General features: G+C 40.7%; 1 protein-coding gene across 1 annotated transcript in view; it reads right to left on the bottom strand.

Annotated features, from left to right (window-relative positions):
• hydin (HYDIN axonemal central pair apparatus protein) overlaps positions 1 to 17,180 on the bottom strand; it is a gene marked incomplete at both ends in the record, with an annotated part of 63,776 nt that overhangs the window by 15,366 nt on the left and 31,230 nt on the right. The window contains 33 exons of the mRNA XM_083974349.1: positions 68 to 236; positions 364 to 457; positions 597 to 690; positions 779 to 977; positions 1,216 to 1,388; positions 1,484 to 1,643; positions 1,733 to 1,852; positions 2,048 to 2,230; positions 2,349 to 2,575; positions 2,825 to 3,019; positions 3,144 to 3,347; positions 3,565 to 3,729; positions 4,037 to 4,128; positions 4,247 to 4,334; positions 4,438 to 4,588; positions 4,927 to 5,068; positions 5,181 to 5,364; positions 5,679 to 5,753; positions 5,923 to 6,074; positions 6,234 to 6,407; positions 6,498 to 6,668; positions 7,037 to 7,166; positions 7,447 to 7,686; positions 7,834 to 7,983; positions 10,925 to 11,005; positions 11,594 to 11,707; positions 11,848 to 11,975; positions 12,330 to 12,466; positions 12,750 to 12,886; positions 13,527 to 13,651; positions 14,080 to 14,254; positions 14,352 to 14,600; positions 16,157 to 16,366. Coding sequence (XP_083830475.1) covers positions 68 to 236; positions 364 to 457; positions 597 to 690; positions 779 to 977; positions 1,216 to 1,388; positions 1,484 to 1,643; positions 1,733 to 1,852; positions 2,048 to 2,230; positions 2,349 to 2,575; positions 2,825 to 3,019; positions 3,144 to 3,347; positions 3,565 to 3,729; positions 4,037 to 4,128; positions 4,247 to 4,334; positions 4,438 to 4,588; positions 4,927 to 5,068; positions 5,181 to 5,364; positions 5,679 to 5,753; positions 5,923 to 6,074; positions 6,234 to 6,407; positions 6,498 to 6,668; positions 7,037 to 7,166; positions 7,447 to 7,686; positions 7,834 to 7,983; positions 10,925 to 11,005; positions 11,594 to 11,707; positions 11,848 to 11,975; positions 12,330 to 12,466; positions 12,750 to 12,886; positions 13,527 to 13,651; positions 14,080 to 14,254; positions 14,352 to 14,600; positions 16,157 to 16,366 — 5,088 coding nt within the window. The remainder of the gene's footprint in view (positions 1 to 67; positions 237 to 363; positions 458 to 596; positions 691 to 778; positions 978 to 1,215; positions 1,389 to 1,483; positions 1,644 to 1,732; positions 1,853 to 2,047; positions 2,231 to 2,348; positions 2,576 to 2,824; positions 3,020 to 3,143; positions 3,348 to 3,564; positions 3,730 to 4,036; positions 4,129 to 4,246; positions 4,335 to 4,437; positions 4,589 to 4,926; positions 5,069 to 5,180; positions 5,365 to 5,678; positions 5,754 to 5,922; positions 6,075 to 6,233; positions 6,408 to 6,497; positions 6,669 to 7,036; positions 7,167 to 7,446; positions 7,687 to 7,833; positions 7,984 to 10,924; positions 11,006 to 11,593; positions 11,708 to 11,847; positions 11,976 to 12,329; positions 12,467 to 12,749; positions 12,887 to 13,526; positions 13,652 to 14,079; positions 14,255 to 14,351; positions 14,601 to 16,156; positions 16,367 to 17,180) is intronic.

The following is a 17,180-nucleotide window of genomic DNA, read 5'->3' as shown; positions in this document are numbered from 1 at the left end:
AGAAAACACAAGTAACTTAGTAAATAGATAAGCCTCTATGATAACTGGGACCTGTTTTGGTTCAGACCTGGCAAGACAGGAAAGGCTGCTCTTCGATTAAGACTTCAGTGTTGGGTTTGCAGTGGATCTGCACTGTTGTGGGCTTGTCATGGGGGATTAGAGAACCACGCTGGGGAAACACAGAGAAAATGGAGCCTGTGTTTGGCTTGGTTTTGTCCATCAGCTCAAGTGTAAACCTTGTGAGAAGAAGAAGAAGGATAAAAGTGAAAAAACACAATCACACCATGAAATAAAGTTCAAAAATTATTATATAAAAATTTAATTGTGTAGTTTATTCATACTTAAATACTGTGTTACACTCACTTGTAGACTATTTCATATTTTCCTTGGTTTTTCAACCTGAGAGACATTTTGGCCTCTTCAAAGACTTTGATGGTTCCAAAGTCCACATATCCATCTGCTACAGAAGCAAGAGGATAGAGAATATTGTTTTTCATTCAGCAGCATCTTTGTCACTCGATAGTGAACGTTATCGCCTTGCAGAGAATTCTGGGTAAAATCTGTCCTAAAAGAGTACAGGCTGTTACTGTGTCTACCTGGTGAGAGGTCCAGGGTTATATCATATGCTTCAGCAGTGACCTGTATGTTTTCAGTGTGTACAATGCCAAGAATCTTCTCTACATCTGACACCTGAAACAAAACACACAACCTGAAGTTAACTGTGCATTCATACAGTACAGTACAAGCAGATTGGGAAATACAGTCACACATATCTCACCTCTAAACGTAAGATTTTCTTAATGTTGCGGGGCCTGCTGGCCCTAAAGTATAAGCACAGGCGGAAAGACGAGTCAGGTGAGATGATGCCGTGGTCCTTAGGCACACTGAACTCATCACCCAACTCCTCCACACCCTGCAGTCTCCAGGATACAGGAAGAGCTGTCTTGTTATGTAGCAGCACACTACGGCTGTCCTGTCTAAAAGAGGGATAGAGCAGAAGAGGTTAATCAGAAAAACGTAAGAGTGGTGGCATACATTTACTTCAGAATTTTAAAATAACCACTGTTGAGGCTATAACTCATGTACAGTATTTTGATATTATCGTATTCTTTCTTTCTTTCGTTCTTTCCATCTGCTGTTTTATGAAAATCACTTGTCAAACTATTGTCAGAAACCACTCTAAAATTTGTCTTTCCTAAATTAGTTCCTTGGTACCTGTGCAGCAAAAGCCTGTCAAACTGCAAATGCCTGCTCTCCAGCTCCAGCTCCGGCCGAACCCCGCAGCAGGAGAGGCTGACGATGACAGGCTCTGGATTGTCCCTGACACAGCACACTATGCTGTCCTTGATTTGTCCAACTTTTGTTGGGTAAGCCCACACTGTCAACTCCTACCAGGAGAGAGGATTATTTAAATGTACTACTACTATACTATTATTGTCATATGATTGTTTTCTATGGACAATGTAGTGCTATGCTACAGTACCTGTTTCTGGTCTGGTTTGAGAGTCATGGTTGGGGGGTCCAGCAGATACGTGGTGGCCTGTGTGTCCTCCTGGAAACGGAACTGGACCTCAGCTTCCAGGCCTGAATTGTTATGAATCACCAATCTCTCCGTATTCTCTGGGTACCTGTTTTCCTTGTATCTACACACACACAGACAGCAAACTGTAAATATAAAGGCAAAGAACGATATCAACACATTAAGCCTTTCACTCCCAACACTCCCTCTCACCTGTCTCTGGATTTGCTACAGAGTAGTGGTCCAAACTCAGAGTAACCAGGTTTGGCAACGAAAGACTTCTGAAGCCCATCTTGCACCCGTGGCACCTTTTTACTGAGAGCAAAAAGAGTCCTGGAGAAACAAAACAACAAATGACAGCTTTAGTTCCAGCTGAAAGCACATTGGGACATTGATTTTTGCAGTCAAAATGAGTTCAGTGTTGTTTGTTTTAATGTATTTTATCCTTTCTCAATCCTCCTTTCCCTCTCCTCCCTCATCTTTACCAGTTTAACTGCAACACTACATGGCTCTACAATGCAGAATTACGTGAAGTCTTTGCAGATGGACGGGTAGATGCAAATTCCTCTGCAGTGTAGCTGATACTGTCTCCGGGTCCCCAGCAGTTCAAAGTTGTAGGTCTGTTCAAACGTCCCTGGGGAGTCTGAGTAGAACCAGGTCTTCAGAACCACCTCACCACGAGCTGGTACGACCCAGCGAAATGTTGTCAGGCTGCATACACAATACATGCACACACATAAACACATGCACACAATTAGTAACAGGACTGAAGCAAAAACAACAAAAACAAAACTTAAACATGTAGAGTAAGTCTGCGTGTTGTCCTTGCCTCTGGTTACGTTTCTGCTCTACAATTCCTTGATGTTGTTCAGTGCCGTCTGGTGTGGTGGAGGCGTGTAAAGGTGAGCGAGCCGTGCCCTTTGTTTTTGCCTTGGCTGAACCTCGTGCCCTGCTCATCTGACTCTCTCTTCCCTTTTTATTTTTGTCCTTCGTCGCTGCTGTCTCCCTAATGCTGGCTCTGCTGCGAGCTTTAGATGCTGCTGTCACACTCCCTTCCTTTAGTGTACACAAACACAAGCACAAACACCATTCTGAATTTTTTTAAAAGTATCTTGAAATCAAAGTGTACTTTAGATATATTAATTGTTAGAATATGTTAATAAACCAAGATAGAGATACTGTAGGTAGAAGGTTGTATTTCATGGCAACTAAACCGTTTTCCAAATACTTGCTGCAACACAATTTTTGTATTTACTGTTTACATGTACATTACTGTATGTATCGAGTTGGTAAAATGACTGTTACCTTTACAGCTAGTGCTTGTACATCCTCCTCAGAATCACCCTGTTCGTCCTGCCCTGAAGAAGCCAGGAAGGTGAAACAGTCGCAGGTGAGTTGACTGATAGATTGCTTCCTGTTTTTAGGGAAACGAACAACAGAAAAGTTGACAGGGGAAGGGGCGGGTGGGCCTCTGGGTCCCAACCCCAAATCATCCAACACCTAAGGACACCAAAGGAGAGATGGAAACGGTTTAGGAAATTATCATAAATCTATGAGAAATCTTACACCCATAAATTTTGGGAAGAAACATGCAGTAAATCATCCTGCGTTAGCCTTACTGTACCTCGTCCACTGGGGGCAGGGCGTCGCCTTCAAGCTGCTCTGTGGAATTTTCTGTCTCTGTTAGAGTCAGCACTATATGAGGGATGATGTCGTGTGGAGACACCTTGTCTCCCTCCTTGTCTGCATCAGCCGGTGCTGTCGTCTGATTGGGCAGTGGAGACATGGTCTTGGTACTGGTTTTCTTGCCCCTCTTGCCAGCAGGGCTCTGTGAAAACAGGATGATGATTGATGGGATCCAGCAGTTGTAATACAATTCTTTTTTTGTTAAACGTTTATACTATCAGTACAACCTTTTTACATTTCACAATGGGCATACAGTAAAAGATGCACCAGTGTAAGACACAGCCATCATCACCCCAACCACAACCACATGATTACTTCCAAACTTTCTTGGTATTTTTGTTTGTTGTCATTAAACTGACCTGTTTTTCTACTGGGACATCCTCCGTCAACAGTGGGGCGTCTTCACTGGGGAGCGCAACCATCAACAAAAGCTGGGCCCGGTCCCAGTGCTGCAGGATGTGCTCCACCTGCACCTCAGTATGCTCATATGCGATGAACTGAGACTGCAGCTCATCTACAGTGGACTGGACAAGGGAGCACAAGCAGTTTTTATAGGATTACAGAGTAGTGGTAGTTCATGGGGGATTTTGAGGTCAACTTTGGTCAACAGAGTTGGTGACACTTGCATCAAAATTTTGTTTATATTCAATCGAGTACATTCTTCCCTCTATCTGTATAAAGTTTCCTGAGCCAAAGTCAGCTACACCAAGCCAGCAGTTTACAACTGGAATTGAATAGAATAATACCTGCTGATACCTGGATCCATAGTGCAATCAAAGTACTGTATCATAGACTGCATTTGTGGTGTGTATCACCCAGTGGTAAACCTACCTTTTGTTCCTCCATCTTCTCCGTGAGTTTTGGAGACTCTGGTTGTGGTGCTTTGATTTCCTGTGTATGTTCAGCCTCTTTGCTATAATACCCTGCAGCAGCAAAGATAGCCATATGTAAGAAATGAACCAATTGCAATTAGGGAATAACTTGTTCAATTTTTTTTTGTCACAAAACAAAAATATTGAGTGTTTTTGCAGTTGTTTGCACCTTCATGATGTTGCTCTCCTGTATCCACTAGTGACTCTTTAGAGTTGTGACAGGAGGATCTCCGTTGTCCATTCATCACATCTGTTGACTGGAGAGAAAACAGAAAACATGTGTATTTGTGTGCGCTTATGGGAGTTGCATGTAATTTGGTCCACAACAGAAGACTGCTGGAATGGGATGCATTTACAGACCTGCCGTCCATCCATCTTCTTCTTTGGCATTTCTTTACCATCCTTCTTTAAACCCTTTTTACTCTTCTTCTTCAGCTCTTCCTCTCTCAACTTCCTGATCTCCTCCTGTTGCCTCCTCTCCTCCAGCTCTTTCACTGATTGTTCATGCTCCCTTATACACAGGTTCAGACAGTTAATAGTTGAAAATATTTGCAATATCTTCACCGTAACATCAGAGAGTTTTCTTTCCTTATTTTAGCATTCATATTGGCATATTTCAGAAGTCTTAAAGTTTTCTGAATGACCCCATAACTGATGATCAAACCTCACAAATGCAACGCTGCTTGCAAACGGATGATATTCATTAGGCTGAAACAAATTATCTACAACAAGTTTGTGCAGTTAAGAGAGTTTGATGAGTCTGAATCACAACACACAAATGAGAACTTTAGGATAAAATCTAATTCCTAGCGTGAGGTTAAGTGTGTCCACCCATCTTCTGGTCAGTACCTGAGCTTCTGCTGTCGGAGTTTCTCTCTGTGTTTCTGGGTAATTTGCTCTTTCTGGTCCTCTGGCAGAGCATTAAAGCCCTCCTCATCCAACTCCTTTAACCACTGCTCCTCCCTGTCTACTTTCTCCTTCTTCAGAGCATCTGAAGGACACACACAGGCAATTTCACACAATTTCATCAACCTTACTTTAGAGAAATAACAATATCACAATTTTGTATACTAATGTGTTCTGGTACACTTTTTTTTTAATACCTTCAGCTGTTTTCTGCGCTCTCACCCGTTCCTTCAGGGCAGCGTAGGAGTCAGACAAATTGACTACATAGATGTGTCTGCGGTTATTAAGGGCCTTAAGGACAACTTGCAGAGTGCTTGCTGGTGATTGAGTGTACACAGACTCCAGATCCTGAATCACTATGCCACGGTGACAGTCGCTTAACTGTTATCACAGTGACAGCAACAGCAACAGTAGTGACATAAAAAAAAGAGAAACAACATTAGAAGACAGAAGTGAAACTTACGTGAAAAGTTTTAGGGTTAAACTGAATACACATAATGTAACTGCCACAAGTGAAAGCAGCTGGAAGCCAATGACCGACCTTCCTGTGGAGTGAGCTTTCTTGATGTACACATTCTTACTTTCTATTTTAATTGACTTGTTAAAAACCTCTGTATTTTGCGACTGTTTTGTGATGTGTCACAAAATATTCTACTACAATTTACTGTATAGAAGGAAGGTATGTCTAAACTTACCTGAAATCTCTCTGACAAGATATCAGCTATTAGTTGATCAGGTAAGAGGCTGCTGAGTGTGGTCACATCTCCTCCCTGGGGTGAAAACACAGCAAAACGACTGGTTCATTATATTCAATTATTAAACCATATTCATATTTTTATCTCCCCAGTTTGCCTCTAAAGTTAGACATAGATTGAGCAGCTTCAGCTCTGCCTGACAATACAACACAAGATAATAACAGATAAACCAGAGAAAATGTACCAGACAAAGTGCAATGGCTGTGCTCTCAGCCTCCTGATGCTTGGTGCCATTTTCATTGCTGAAGGCTTCTCTTGGTTTCGGGGGAACTTGCATGGTATCAAGTGAGGTCGGAGCTGGACCTGAGGCTTTTGGATGTACTGTAGGTCCTGGCTCTGTGGCAGTTATAGAGAGTTTATTTACACTGTATTTAACAGTTTTAATAGAACACTTTTGTCTTATGGACAGAATGGAAAAGCTTAACTCGTTACTAAGAACCACTGCAACTTTCCAAACACAAATAAATCAATGTATGCATTGTATATGATGCTTACCAGACTCCTTTGCTTCCTTCTCAGCATACTCAGCAGCAGCAGAGTGATAGAGCCCTCTGGCTGTAAGGCTCACAGGTGAGGTGCCATGTAGTAGCACATCTGTAACCACAGCATCAACGCTCAAACACGCTCCCCCATAGTGACGAGCCAGGACAGCCGCTGTGCTGCTCTTATCTAGAAAAGTGCAGAAATGGGTTATACAGACAAATCCACAAATACATACCCATCAACTCGTGATTTACTTTTCTCAATCTGCCTTTTTACCTGTCAGTGGGGCTCCATAAACAATAATAGCAATGCCTCTGCGGTTGTGGGCCGCCAGACCCTCAGGTGACAAATCAACGCACATGTGGCGGGCAATTGCTCTGGAGACGGGGGTGAGTTCGAGCTGTCCCACCCTCCCACTGTTCACCTCACTGGTCATCTCTGAAATAACTGAATTCACAAAGCCCAGGATTAGACAGAAAGCCACTAATCTTTAGTAAATTACAAAGTACCTGTCAAAATAACAGAAGTCAGGTTACTAATACTATTAGCAAGCTGAGTTTTTAAAATGGTTGTACTCACACAATTCAGCTGTTTTTACAGTCCTCGCATGTACTTCTTCTTCTTCTTCTTTGCTATCTGCGAGGTGGGTATCAACTTCAGCTGAACTCTTTTCTTCCTCCTGCAGGTCATCCTTTAGCTCTGGTGTACACAGGTAGAATAGATTAAAACAGGAACGCACTGATACAATAAGCACATGTGTGATTTCAGTGGTTGTAGGTTGAATATGGGCATCTACGAGTGCCTGAGGCTACCACTGTCTTTCAGCTTCTGGGAGCAATACTCCTTGTAGTAGTTGAGCAGCTCTGTGGGAAGACTTTCTCCAGGGACCCTGGGGGGCAGCAGTAACATGTCGTTCTCATCATAACCTTGCATCAGACGTAGGATCTGAGAGGCATAATGTAAATGGGCAGATGAGAGAGAGAGACCAAGAAGTGGAAAGACACAAAGAGAAGGAAATGGTGTTACTTTTTAAGGGGAGCTCATCTTTTGTTTGTCGTATGTTCTGTAACATGTGGATAATAGGTTTATGATGTCTTTTTTAGAAACCATCATGTGTGAGTGACCCTACTTTTAATAATACCAGAGATGTTATCATAAAACCCTGACAAACAGAAGCGTCAGATAACAAATTCCAAACTTGTCCCAATCTTTGACCCAGAACTACCTTTTCTTCCTTGAGATACTGTGTGTCGAACTCCAAAGAGTAGAACTCGATGGGGAAAGAGCAGGGGTTTTTCACTGTGACCTCTGCTTCAACCTCGGCATTGAGAGGCAGACAAGGCCCAAACTTCAGTGTCGATGGGCAGAACTCTAGTTGTGGCTCCTCGCCTTGACCCTGGGCTGTAATGATCACCTGCTGGGTGCTGTTAGCCACACGCACCACTAGCTGTCTGTTGTAGGAGCGCTGCAAAGACATATACAGGAGGTAAATATTATTTTTCTTTCTACAGCAGTTTTACAAAATGTGTTTTTCACCATTTCATTAACACAGTGACTTCAATACTTTCTCAATTCTCTGCTATACGCTGTGTCGAACTCTAAAATCAGTTACCCCCTCAGCAGGAATGAACTTTATCTGGACATTGACTCGATCACCGGGGTTCAGCATGCCAGAGGCAGGAAACATTTCAAACCCCACAGGAGGTTGACGCAGCTCCTGCAAGGCTTTTTTACGCTGGTGAAGAGGCAGAAACTTATTGACCTGAGTGAAAACAAGAACATATTGGTGTCACAATTCATCTTTAAATATATATATATACTGTATATATATTTATATGCATGTACGTTGTGTGTTTATGGAAGCCCATTTCCGCCACATGAGAAAAAAAATTATGAGCTACTAAGTCATAATTATGAGATACTAAGTCGAAATTATGAGATAGCTAAGTCGAAATTATGAGATACTAAGTCATAATTATGAGATACTAAGTCGAAATTATGAGATACTAAGTCATAATTATGAGATACTAAGTCAAAATTATGAGATAGCTAAGTCATAATTATGAGATACTAAGTCGAAATTATGAGATACTAAGTCATAATTATGAGATAGCTAAGTCGAAATTATGAGATAGCTAAGTCATAATTATGAGATACTAAGTCATAATTATGAGATACTAAGTCAAAATTATGAGATACTAAGTCGAAATTATGAGATAGCTAAGTCATAATTATGAGATACTAAGTCAAAATTATGAGATACTAAATCGAAATTATGAGATACTAAGTCATAATTATGAGATAGCTAAGTCATAATTATGAGATACTAAGTCAAAATTATGAGATACTAACTCGAAATTATGAGATACTAAGTCATAATTATGAGATACTAAGTCGAAATTATGAGATAGCTAAGTCATAATTATGAGATACTAAGTCAAAATTATGAGAAAGCTAAGTCATAATTATGAGATACTAAGTCAAAATTATGAGATAGCTAAGTCATAATTATGAGATACTAAGTCAAAATTATGAGATAGCCTAAATCAAAACAAGGGGCACAGAGGAGCTCATCGTAGCAGGATGGCTATGGATTTTCAAATTCCGGTTCACGTAGCCTATAATTAAAACAGTGAGGACAGATACCACACGGACTGTAACTGGAGTTGGAGACCTATATCTGAACGGATTAAAACATATTAATGCTCAAGGAGGACACGGGAACAGTGCTGTCATCTAGCCAGGCAGGACTAGCAGCATAGCTCCACAGCTGGATGAAGAACTTTCACAGTGAGGAAATACAATGAAGAGGTGGATAAAACTCTGTGGTGGTGGGTCGGCTGTGGGAGGCTGCTATGATAGCGAGGCCACACGGAGCACTGGAGGACCGCCATCGTTAACCGGCACGTCAGACGGCTCTCTCGTTTTAATCAGTGATGCTCGGAGCGAACTTTTGGACTATGCTGTCGGTTTGTCTGCGGTGCATTCACAGCCCGCCCGGGAGCGTTTTATTAGATCACCCAGCTTCTGGGACACTGGACTGTGACACTGGACTGTGTGGTCACACAGTGTGTGAGAGGAACACCAGAGGACCGCCTGATGTTACCTGCTGCATTATGGTTTGAGTGACTAGTGTCACACATGTAAACATATTGAACAGTGCGCTGCAGCCACCTATGGATCCGCATCACACGTCCTGTACGTCCTAGGGTCACTAAGGAATAACAGTGTCCAGTCCAGTGTCCCAGAAGCTGGATGAACATGAATAAAACGCTCTCGGACGGGCTGTGAATGCACCGCAGACGAACAGCGTGGTCCAAAAGTTCGCTCCGAGCATCTTGATTAAAAAGAGAGAGCCGTAACGGTGGCGGTCCTCCGGTGCTCCTCTCACACACTGTGTGGCCTCGCTGTCGCATCATAACAGCCTCCCACTGCCGACCCAAAAGCACCACGGAGTTTTACCCACCTCTTCACTGTATTTCCTCACTGTGAAAGTTCTTCATCCAGCTGTGGAGCTATGCGGCTAGTCCTGCCTAGCATGGCTAAGACAGCACTGTTCCTTAAGCATTAATGTTTTTTAATCCGTTCAGATAAATAGGTCTCTAACTCCAGTTACAGTCCGTGGTACTGTATCTGTCCTCTATGTTTTAACAAGTAAATTACACTGAATCGTAATTTGAAACTGATGAAAACTCCATAGCCATCCTGCTACCGAGTGTAACAGAATTATTGTTAGGAACCTTTGTTTAGTTCAGTGTGACACACGGACATGTTTTGAAGTGACACCACCTGACCGGGCCGAGCTGAATGTAACCGGGCGTTACACGCTTAATAAAGTTTGTAACCCAGCAGGGTTAAACAGTAAGAATAGTGTAGGCCTACGCTTCTTGTGATGAAGTAACAGACTTTAACACCGAGGACAGCTGTGCTCCGTGACTTATCTCATAATTATGACTTAGCTATCTCATAATTTCGACTTAGTATCTCATAATTATGACTTAGCTATCTCATAATTATGACTTAGCTATCTCATAATTTCGACTTAGTATCTCATAATTTCGATTTAGTATCTCATAATTATGACTTAGTATCTCATAATTATGACTTAGCTATCTCATAATTTTGACTTAGTATCTCATAATTTCGACTTAGTATCTCATAATTATGACTTAGTATCTCATAATTATGACTTAGCTATCTCATAATTTTGACTTAGTATCTCATAATTTCGACTTAGTATCTCATAATTATGACTTAGTATCTCATAATTATGACTTAGTATCTCATAATTTCGACTTAGTATCTCATAATTATGACTTAGCTATCTCATAATTTTGACTTAGTATCTCATAATTTCGATTTAGTATCTCATAATTATGACTTAGTATCTCATAATTTCGACTTAGTATCTCATAATTATGACTTAGTATCTCATAATTTCGACTTAGCTATCTCATAATTATGACTTAGTAGCTCATAATTTCGACTTAGTATCTCATAATTATGACTTAGTATCTCATAATTTCGACTTAGCTATCTCATAATTATGACTTAGTAGCTCATAATTTTTTTTCTCATGTGGCGGAAATGGGCTTCCATATGTGTGTGTGTGTGTGTGTGTATATGCCATGTAATTTTTTTTGTGGCCAACAGCATTTACAAAATGATTAGGAAATGTAACTTCCATAAAATGACAGTTATACCTTTTTGACTGGTTTTATATCCTCAGCTATGCTCCAGTGGCACGGCACAAACTCATGATTCAGCAGCTGTACAGTCCTCATCTGGTGGGAAACGTTATAAAATATACAATTTGCAGGGTTTAAACAACAGCCCGAGGTCACTCTCAAGAGAATGATTTTTGTTTCAGTTGTTTCGATATACATGGCCTTCCTACTTCCTCATTAATTATACTTTTAAGCTAATGTTTTTACCACATTTTGTCCAAACACAACAAAGTTTAAACCACTGCAGTGCATGTGGTTTGTAAGAAAAGTCTTTGGAAATGATTACCATAACCTGATTTTGCAGTAAGCAATTGTAGGATGTCACCACAGAAAGGCAGCAGTGGTCTCTTTTATTAATGAGCCTCATTAGTGCGCTTTGCATACACTCAGTAGTGTCAGGCTGTTTACAACATTTTGTTCTTTCACCTACTTTTCTATCTTCTTCTTCTGCATGTTGATAACAAGTAAAATAAAAGGGTCAGAATTTGTGTAACAATCCAGTTTCAGCAGAGATGTGTATACACACTACACAGCTTACCACCGTTCAGCACAGCATTCTCATTTCATTGTAAAGCATCATAACAAAACTTTAGACGGCTGCATAATTGGATCTTTGTATCCCATCTTAACATACTCCCGACTTACCTGACACATGCCACACTGCACTGTGTCAAACTGCAGTGTATCCGTGGAAACAGTAATGACCGGCATTGTCAACTCTGCATGCAGTCGCACCTGCACCACTGGGCCACCAACAACCTGTGAAAGCAAAAATAATCATGATAATGAAAAAGTCACAAAATTAGATATTTCTAACTATTATAACTATTTATGAAAAGTTTCTTCAAATTAGAAATAATGACAATGTTGGTGTATATTTGTGTATGCCTAATGTGTACCTTTATTGGCATGACAACACTTGTGCTCCCCATCTGCAGTTTGGCTTCTTGAGGATCAAATTTAACTGTAAAGGTCTGTGTCTCACCACAGGGCAGGTTCTTCACTCTTTCAAATTCAGCACTGAAACCTTTGAAGGAACATGACAAAACGATGTTTTAGAATTGCATTAAATCTTAATGTTGTATCATATTAAAACCAAAAAACTCTAAATATTGCTGCAACAATATACATCTTTAGTAGTTTCTTAATCATGTTATCATATTAATACAACCTGCTGAACTATGTTTTTCCATATAGTTGTAGTTCTTAGTATTGCTAAGAGTCCCATAGCCTCAAATACTTATCATTTATAATTTCCAGAATTTCCCTCACAGATTGTTTTGTATAATTGTGGTAAAGTAATGTTAAGATATCACATTTGAAAACAAACACAGGCAAAGACTGAAAATGCTGTGGGGGCTTCAGTAATGTGTTGTGTCACCTGTGCCAGTGATGGCTTTGCGATTGGCCTGGTAGGACACAGGTACTGATCCAGTGTTGGTGACATTTACAGTGTGACTGAGGACTTTGCCAGGAACAACATAACCAAAATCCAAAGCGTACTCCGGGAGCAGGAACCTGGAGGAGTTTAAAGAGATAAATAAGACCAACAAGCACTACACACATAAGTTTGTTTACTGAAGCAGCCTGGTCTGGTTATACTTCAGGAGGATCTTCAACTGAGATTCAGCGGGACAGTTTCAAGTTGTCATGATGATATAATCCCCCAATTAGTAAGAACCACAGAGGAAAAACACAAAAAGCCAAATATTATTAATTAAGCAGAAGTCTTTAAATCACTTGAATCCACTGAGTGGACCATCTGTTGAACAGAGGGAGGAGTGTGTGTCTTTGTACATACTTGCTAAGGTTGTACCACTGTCTGGAGGATCCTCCTGAGTCCCTGAGCTCCAGCAAGCTAACAGAGCTATCAGTCACAGCAAGAGCTTTCTCTTTGACCAGCGCTCTGTCGATCTCCATGTGAAGCAGCTCTTCATACTGGAGGCAGCATGACACAAACAGAAGGAAGAAAAAGAGAACACTCAAAAGTTATAAAGTAAATAGAGAAGTTTTTCAAGTAATAAACAATCAGAACAGTTTGTCAGGCTCTTAAAGAATAATCATTTAGGTATACATTTTTGCTACTCATAGCAAATGTTAACTTTATACTGTACAATATTGTAATCCAGCTTTGTTAATCAGTTGCAAAAGCAGGAATGGTTCATGACTGAGTTTGTAGAGAGCTTTGAGGTTTGCAGGTTCAGGATGATCCATTTCCCACATCATTAATTTTACAACCATTGTAGTAGCAGTAGTAGTAATATTATGAGGGTTATATTTTCTTATTTTGGATATACAGGGAAAAAAATCTTTTCATGGACAGGGAACATGAGCAACTGCTATTCACAGTTTTGTTGTATCTTTGGGAATCATTTATATCTGTTGTGCTTTAATTAAACAGTGTGTAGGTGTAACTACAAATGCCTTTAAGTGGTGACGATATTAAGTTGAGCTCAGCATCTATGAGAACAGATTTTATACAAATCAAACATTTAAGAAAATCTTTCTTGATCTTTGAAAACACAATTTTGGAAAATACAATACATGCACCACATCAACATTGTTTGTAGTCACTGACTGTGAGTGTGCAGCTGGTCTCTGTTGTTGCTGCAGCAGTATTTCCATTCAGGAGCTCCTCTCTGAGTCCATTTGCCTCCACAGCTTCTCTGGTCTGCTGCACCACATCCCTGTAGCACTCCTCCGCTGCAAAGTGCACACATAAAAATATTGAGAATGTGTGTCTCATTATCTGTTTGCATGGAGATGTGATGATTAGTTACTGAAAGACTTGGGCTAAATGCTTTCAGGAATGCAAATTGTTAAAGGGGCCCACATTTCTACAGTTCTATGGGAACAGCACTGTTCTGCAGCTGCATCTGTTCTCGGACATATTCCTCGTGGTGATCAATAAACAAATGCATTACATGGTATGCAACTCCTGTCTAGTGCTATGAGCTTGACTGCTTGTCCATTTCACTGCGCAGAGAACAATTCCTGACATTGTTTACATTGTTTCATTGCATTTAGGCCCACATAGCATATACAATAAAAAAGTATGTATATTGGGATTTAAAATGTCTTCCTTTGGCAAACCATCATATCTGCGTCTATGAGTGCATTTGTGTACATACACAGGTTTCGTGGCAAGTTTAGGCTGATCCTTGGGAACACTCCCTCTCCAGTCACTGTGATCTCCTGAGGTGGAAGAAAAGCCACCTGCAGCTGAAGCCGTTTCACAAACACTTCGGGGGCGCCGGGGAGGTAGAGCACACACAGGCATTGCTCTGCACCTGCTTCTACATAACCCTGAAACACACACAAAGAGAAAACACACAACTGGTAAAACCCTCCATACATAATGAATGGCCCCTCTGTATCAAAAATTGCACCAAGTTAAGCTCACCGAGCTGGGGATGACCATGGGCTGGCCTGGTCTCACCCTCTCCTCATATTGCCCATTGTCTTTTTGCTGCCTCCCATTTGGCTGCTGCTCGTCCTCCACAGGGGTTTTCCTCTGTGCTTCTGCCTCCTCATTGGCATCATCCTCCTCCTCCTGCTCCTCCCCCCTCTGAGGGTCTTTGATATTGAAGTTGAAGCCCACCCTGCCAGTATTCCTTAGTGTTACCTCAGCTTCTCCTAGATGATCAAACAGCTGGGGGAAAAGAGGGAGAGGAGACACTGTTGGCTCTTCTAAGTCGTCGGTACCTTTATGGTCATTGTAAACAATGTGAATTAGTTTGGCACACAGACAGTTTTGGAGAACTACTCCACCTAGTGTTTTTAGGTGGAGTGATTTTGCCTCTCATGATTTATGGCAGAAAGATAGAGTGATTCGTGAACATAGACATGTAGAGACAAAAGTGACACAAAACTAATGCTCAAAATCTGGAAGAGATCGAAGTTGGGTGGGTAAACTTTTTGGCTCCGGTGCCACAATGAGTTTTAAAATCTGACGGGCCCAGCCAGTACAAGTATGGATGGAGAGTGCTTCTGTGAACTAATACAAATTACATGTAAAAGCCATTACCTAAAGTCAAAGAAAAATGACATTCAAATTACATTCAGTGCCAGTGGAAGGCTGGAAGCAGTGTATTTTTTTTTCCAGTGCATCAAAGTTTGCAGTCTTTGCTATAATTTGGACAATTTTGTACCAGTATTTGACGGACCGGATTAAAAAGCCCAACAGGTTGCATATGGCCTTATTTTGCCCATACCTGATCTACAGAGTGGTTTCAGGAATTTCTTATCCTAAATAAATAAATATAATGTTTGTATACAAGAGAACAGCAAAGAGAACAAGAGAAGGAGAAAAGAAAGCAAGAGAGAGAGTAGTGCTGAACACACAGGAAGGTCAGAGAAATGTTCTGCTGAATTGCTCATTTCAACTAAATCAAAAATCAATATGTCCTTGTTTGAATATCAATGACAACTGGTCTGAATTGCTTGCATATTTACAGAGGGAGTAGACGTGCAAAAGACCAAACTATGGAAAAAACAACATAGTGTCATTCAAAGATGATGTCATTCTTCTCAAGCAGACTTTGTTATTGTGGAAAATGTAAATAAGTTCGATGCCACAGTAGATGACATGACATGACAACCTCTAAATAACATGCAAGCTCGTCCCACAAGTTGTTCCTCAGCTTGAGAGTTTGTAATACCAGAAAAATATGGAATGAGGAGAGTAAAATTTGGATGAATTGTCAGTCAAGACAGTGTCATGGAAAGCAAATAGTCATGAAAAAAACTGCACCAATGCAGCAGACTCATCATCAGTCACGCTCCCCTCAGGCCTGTCAGTGTCGTTTTGAAAATGGCAGTATGCATCATTTCCATAAGTTTTGCAAAAATCAAATTAGTTTTGTCTGACATATCAAGTGCCACACATGAGCAAGCAAGCAGATGGCAAATGAAGAGCAAAGACAAGAAAAGTGGGAAAACAAGACGAGGAGGCAAATTAACACAATATAATGAAGAGTAGTAATAAATACAGGAAAGGGGAGTTCTGCACTGACATGAGCTGCGCAAGCAACAGTGAATCCTCCTTCTCTTGCCAATACAACCTCTGTCTAACCCCAATCATGGCCCCAGTTGCAGCCTATCCTTGCAATACAAAGGTGAAATGTAACTTTTTGACTGGTAGACGTTGTTGGGGTTTGGTACTGGAAGAAAACACAGGGTAAAAGTAGAGGAGGCCTGGATGTGTACCTGCTGCCCAAAGTCAACATTGGTGAGGCCGAGGCTGTAGGTGATTACTGATGCTTCTCCTGTGAGGTTGATATCATACGTAGGCCCTTCCTCTACATGGCACTGAGCCACCGCCTCTTTTCTGATGTCTTCATGGCCGTAGAAAGAAAATGTGACAAGCTGCTGCTCCCCAGGTGGCAGATGACCGTACTTCGGCAAGACATCAAATACCTACAGTCATAAAAAGAAAAGCATTAAAGCTCACAGAATTAATTCTTATGTCTTAGTGTGCTGCTGTGATACATTAAAGTTAAACAGTTTGACATTTTGGGACATGTCCTTATTTGCTCTTATGTAATGAATTAGATAAGACAGTTAATACCACTCTCATGTCCTTATCCACAAAGAATAATGAGCTGAACTACTTTCTCTATCTCAAGGACAATTGCAGCCACCTCCTATGGTCTTAATGTCAAAGAAAATGTTCCAGCCTTTAACCCTCCATAACTGCATGTTTAAACACTTAAGATTTCAGAATAAAAAGTTATTGCTAGTTAAGTAGTAAAATGTAGAAGCTCTGCTCTTTTTTTTTCTTTTTCTTTTTTTGGACACAGCTTTGCCAGGAGCTTCCCCCTGCTCCCAAGTCTTTACGCTAGGTTAAGTTAACTGTATCCCCAGTCCAACTTCATATTTAATTGACAGATATGACAGTGGCTGTTTGTCCTCTCATCTAAATCTTGGCCAAAAAAGTGTAAAATGTTCAACTGTGTCTTTAAGCTAGTATTCCAGATTACTCAGACTATTCATTATCTAGACGCACTATCTGAGTTGACACATTTAGTCCATTTTCCATTGACTTAACATTATACTAAATTATGTTTCTTTCTGGATTGTTCAGACAATAATATTATCCCACTGCAAAATCAAAAAGCAGATGTGATCATGTGACTGACTAATCATTAAAGAAAACAATTATAGTCGCAGCCTCAATTGAGTTACAAATGCACAGATGTGATCAAAGCTATCTCTGATCACTTCAGGGAAT

This window comes from Trachurus trachurus (genome assembly GCF_905171665.1).
Source record: "Trachurus trachurus genome assembly, chromosome: 6".
In the NCBI taxonomy this organism is placed as follows: domain Eukaryota; kingdom Metazoa; phylum Chordata; class Actinopteri; order Carangiformes; family Carangidae; genus Trachurus; species Trachurus trachurus.
The sequence above is the reverse complement of the archived record's forward strand: the minus strand, read 5'-3'. Positions and strand labels throughout refer to the sequence as shown.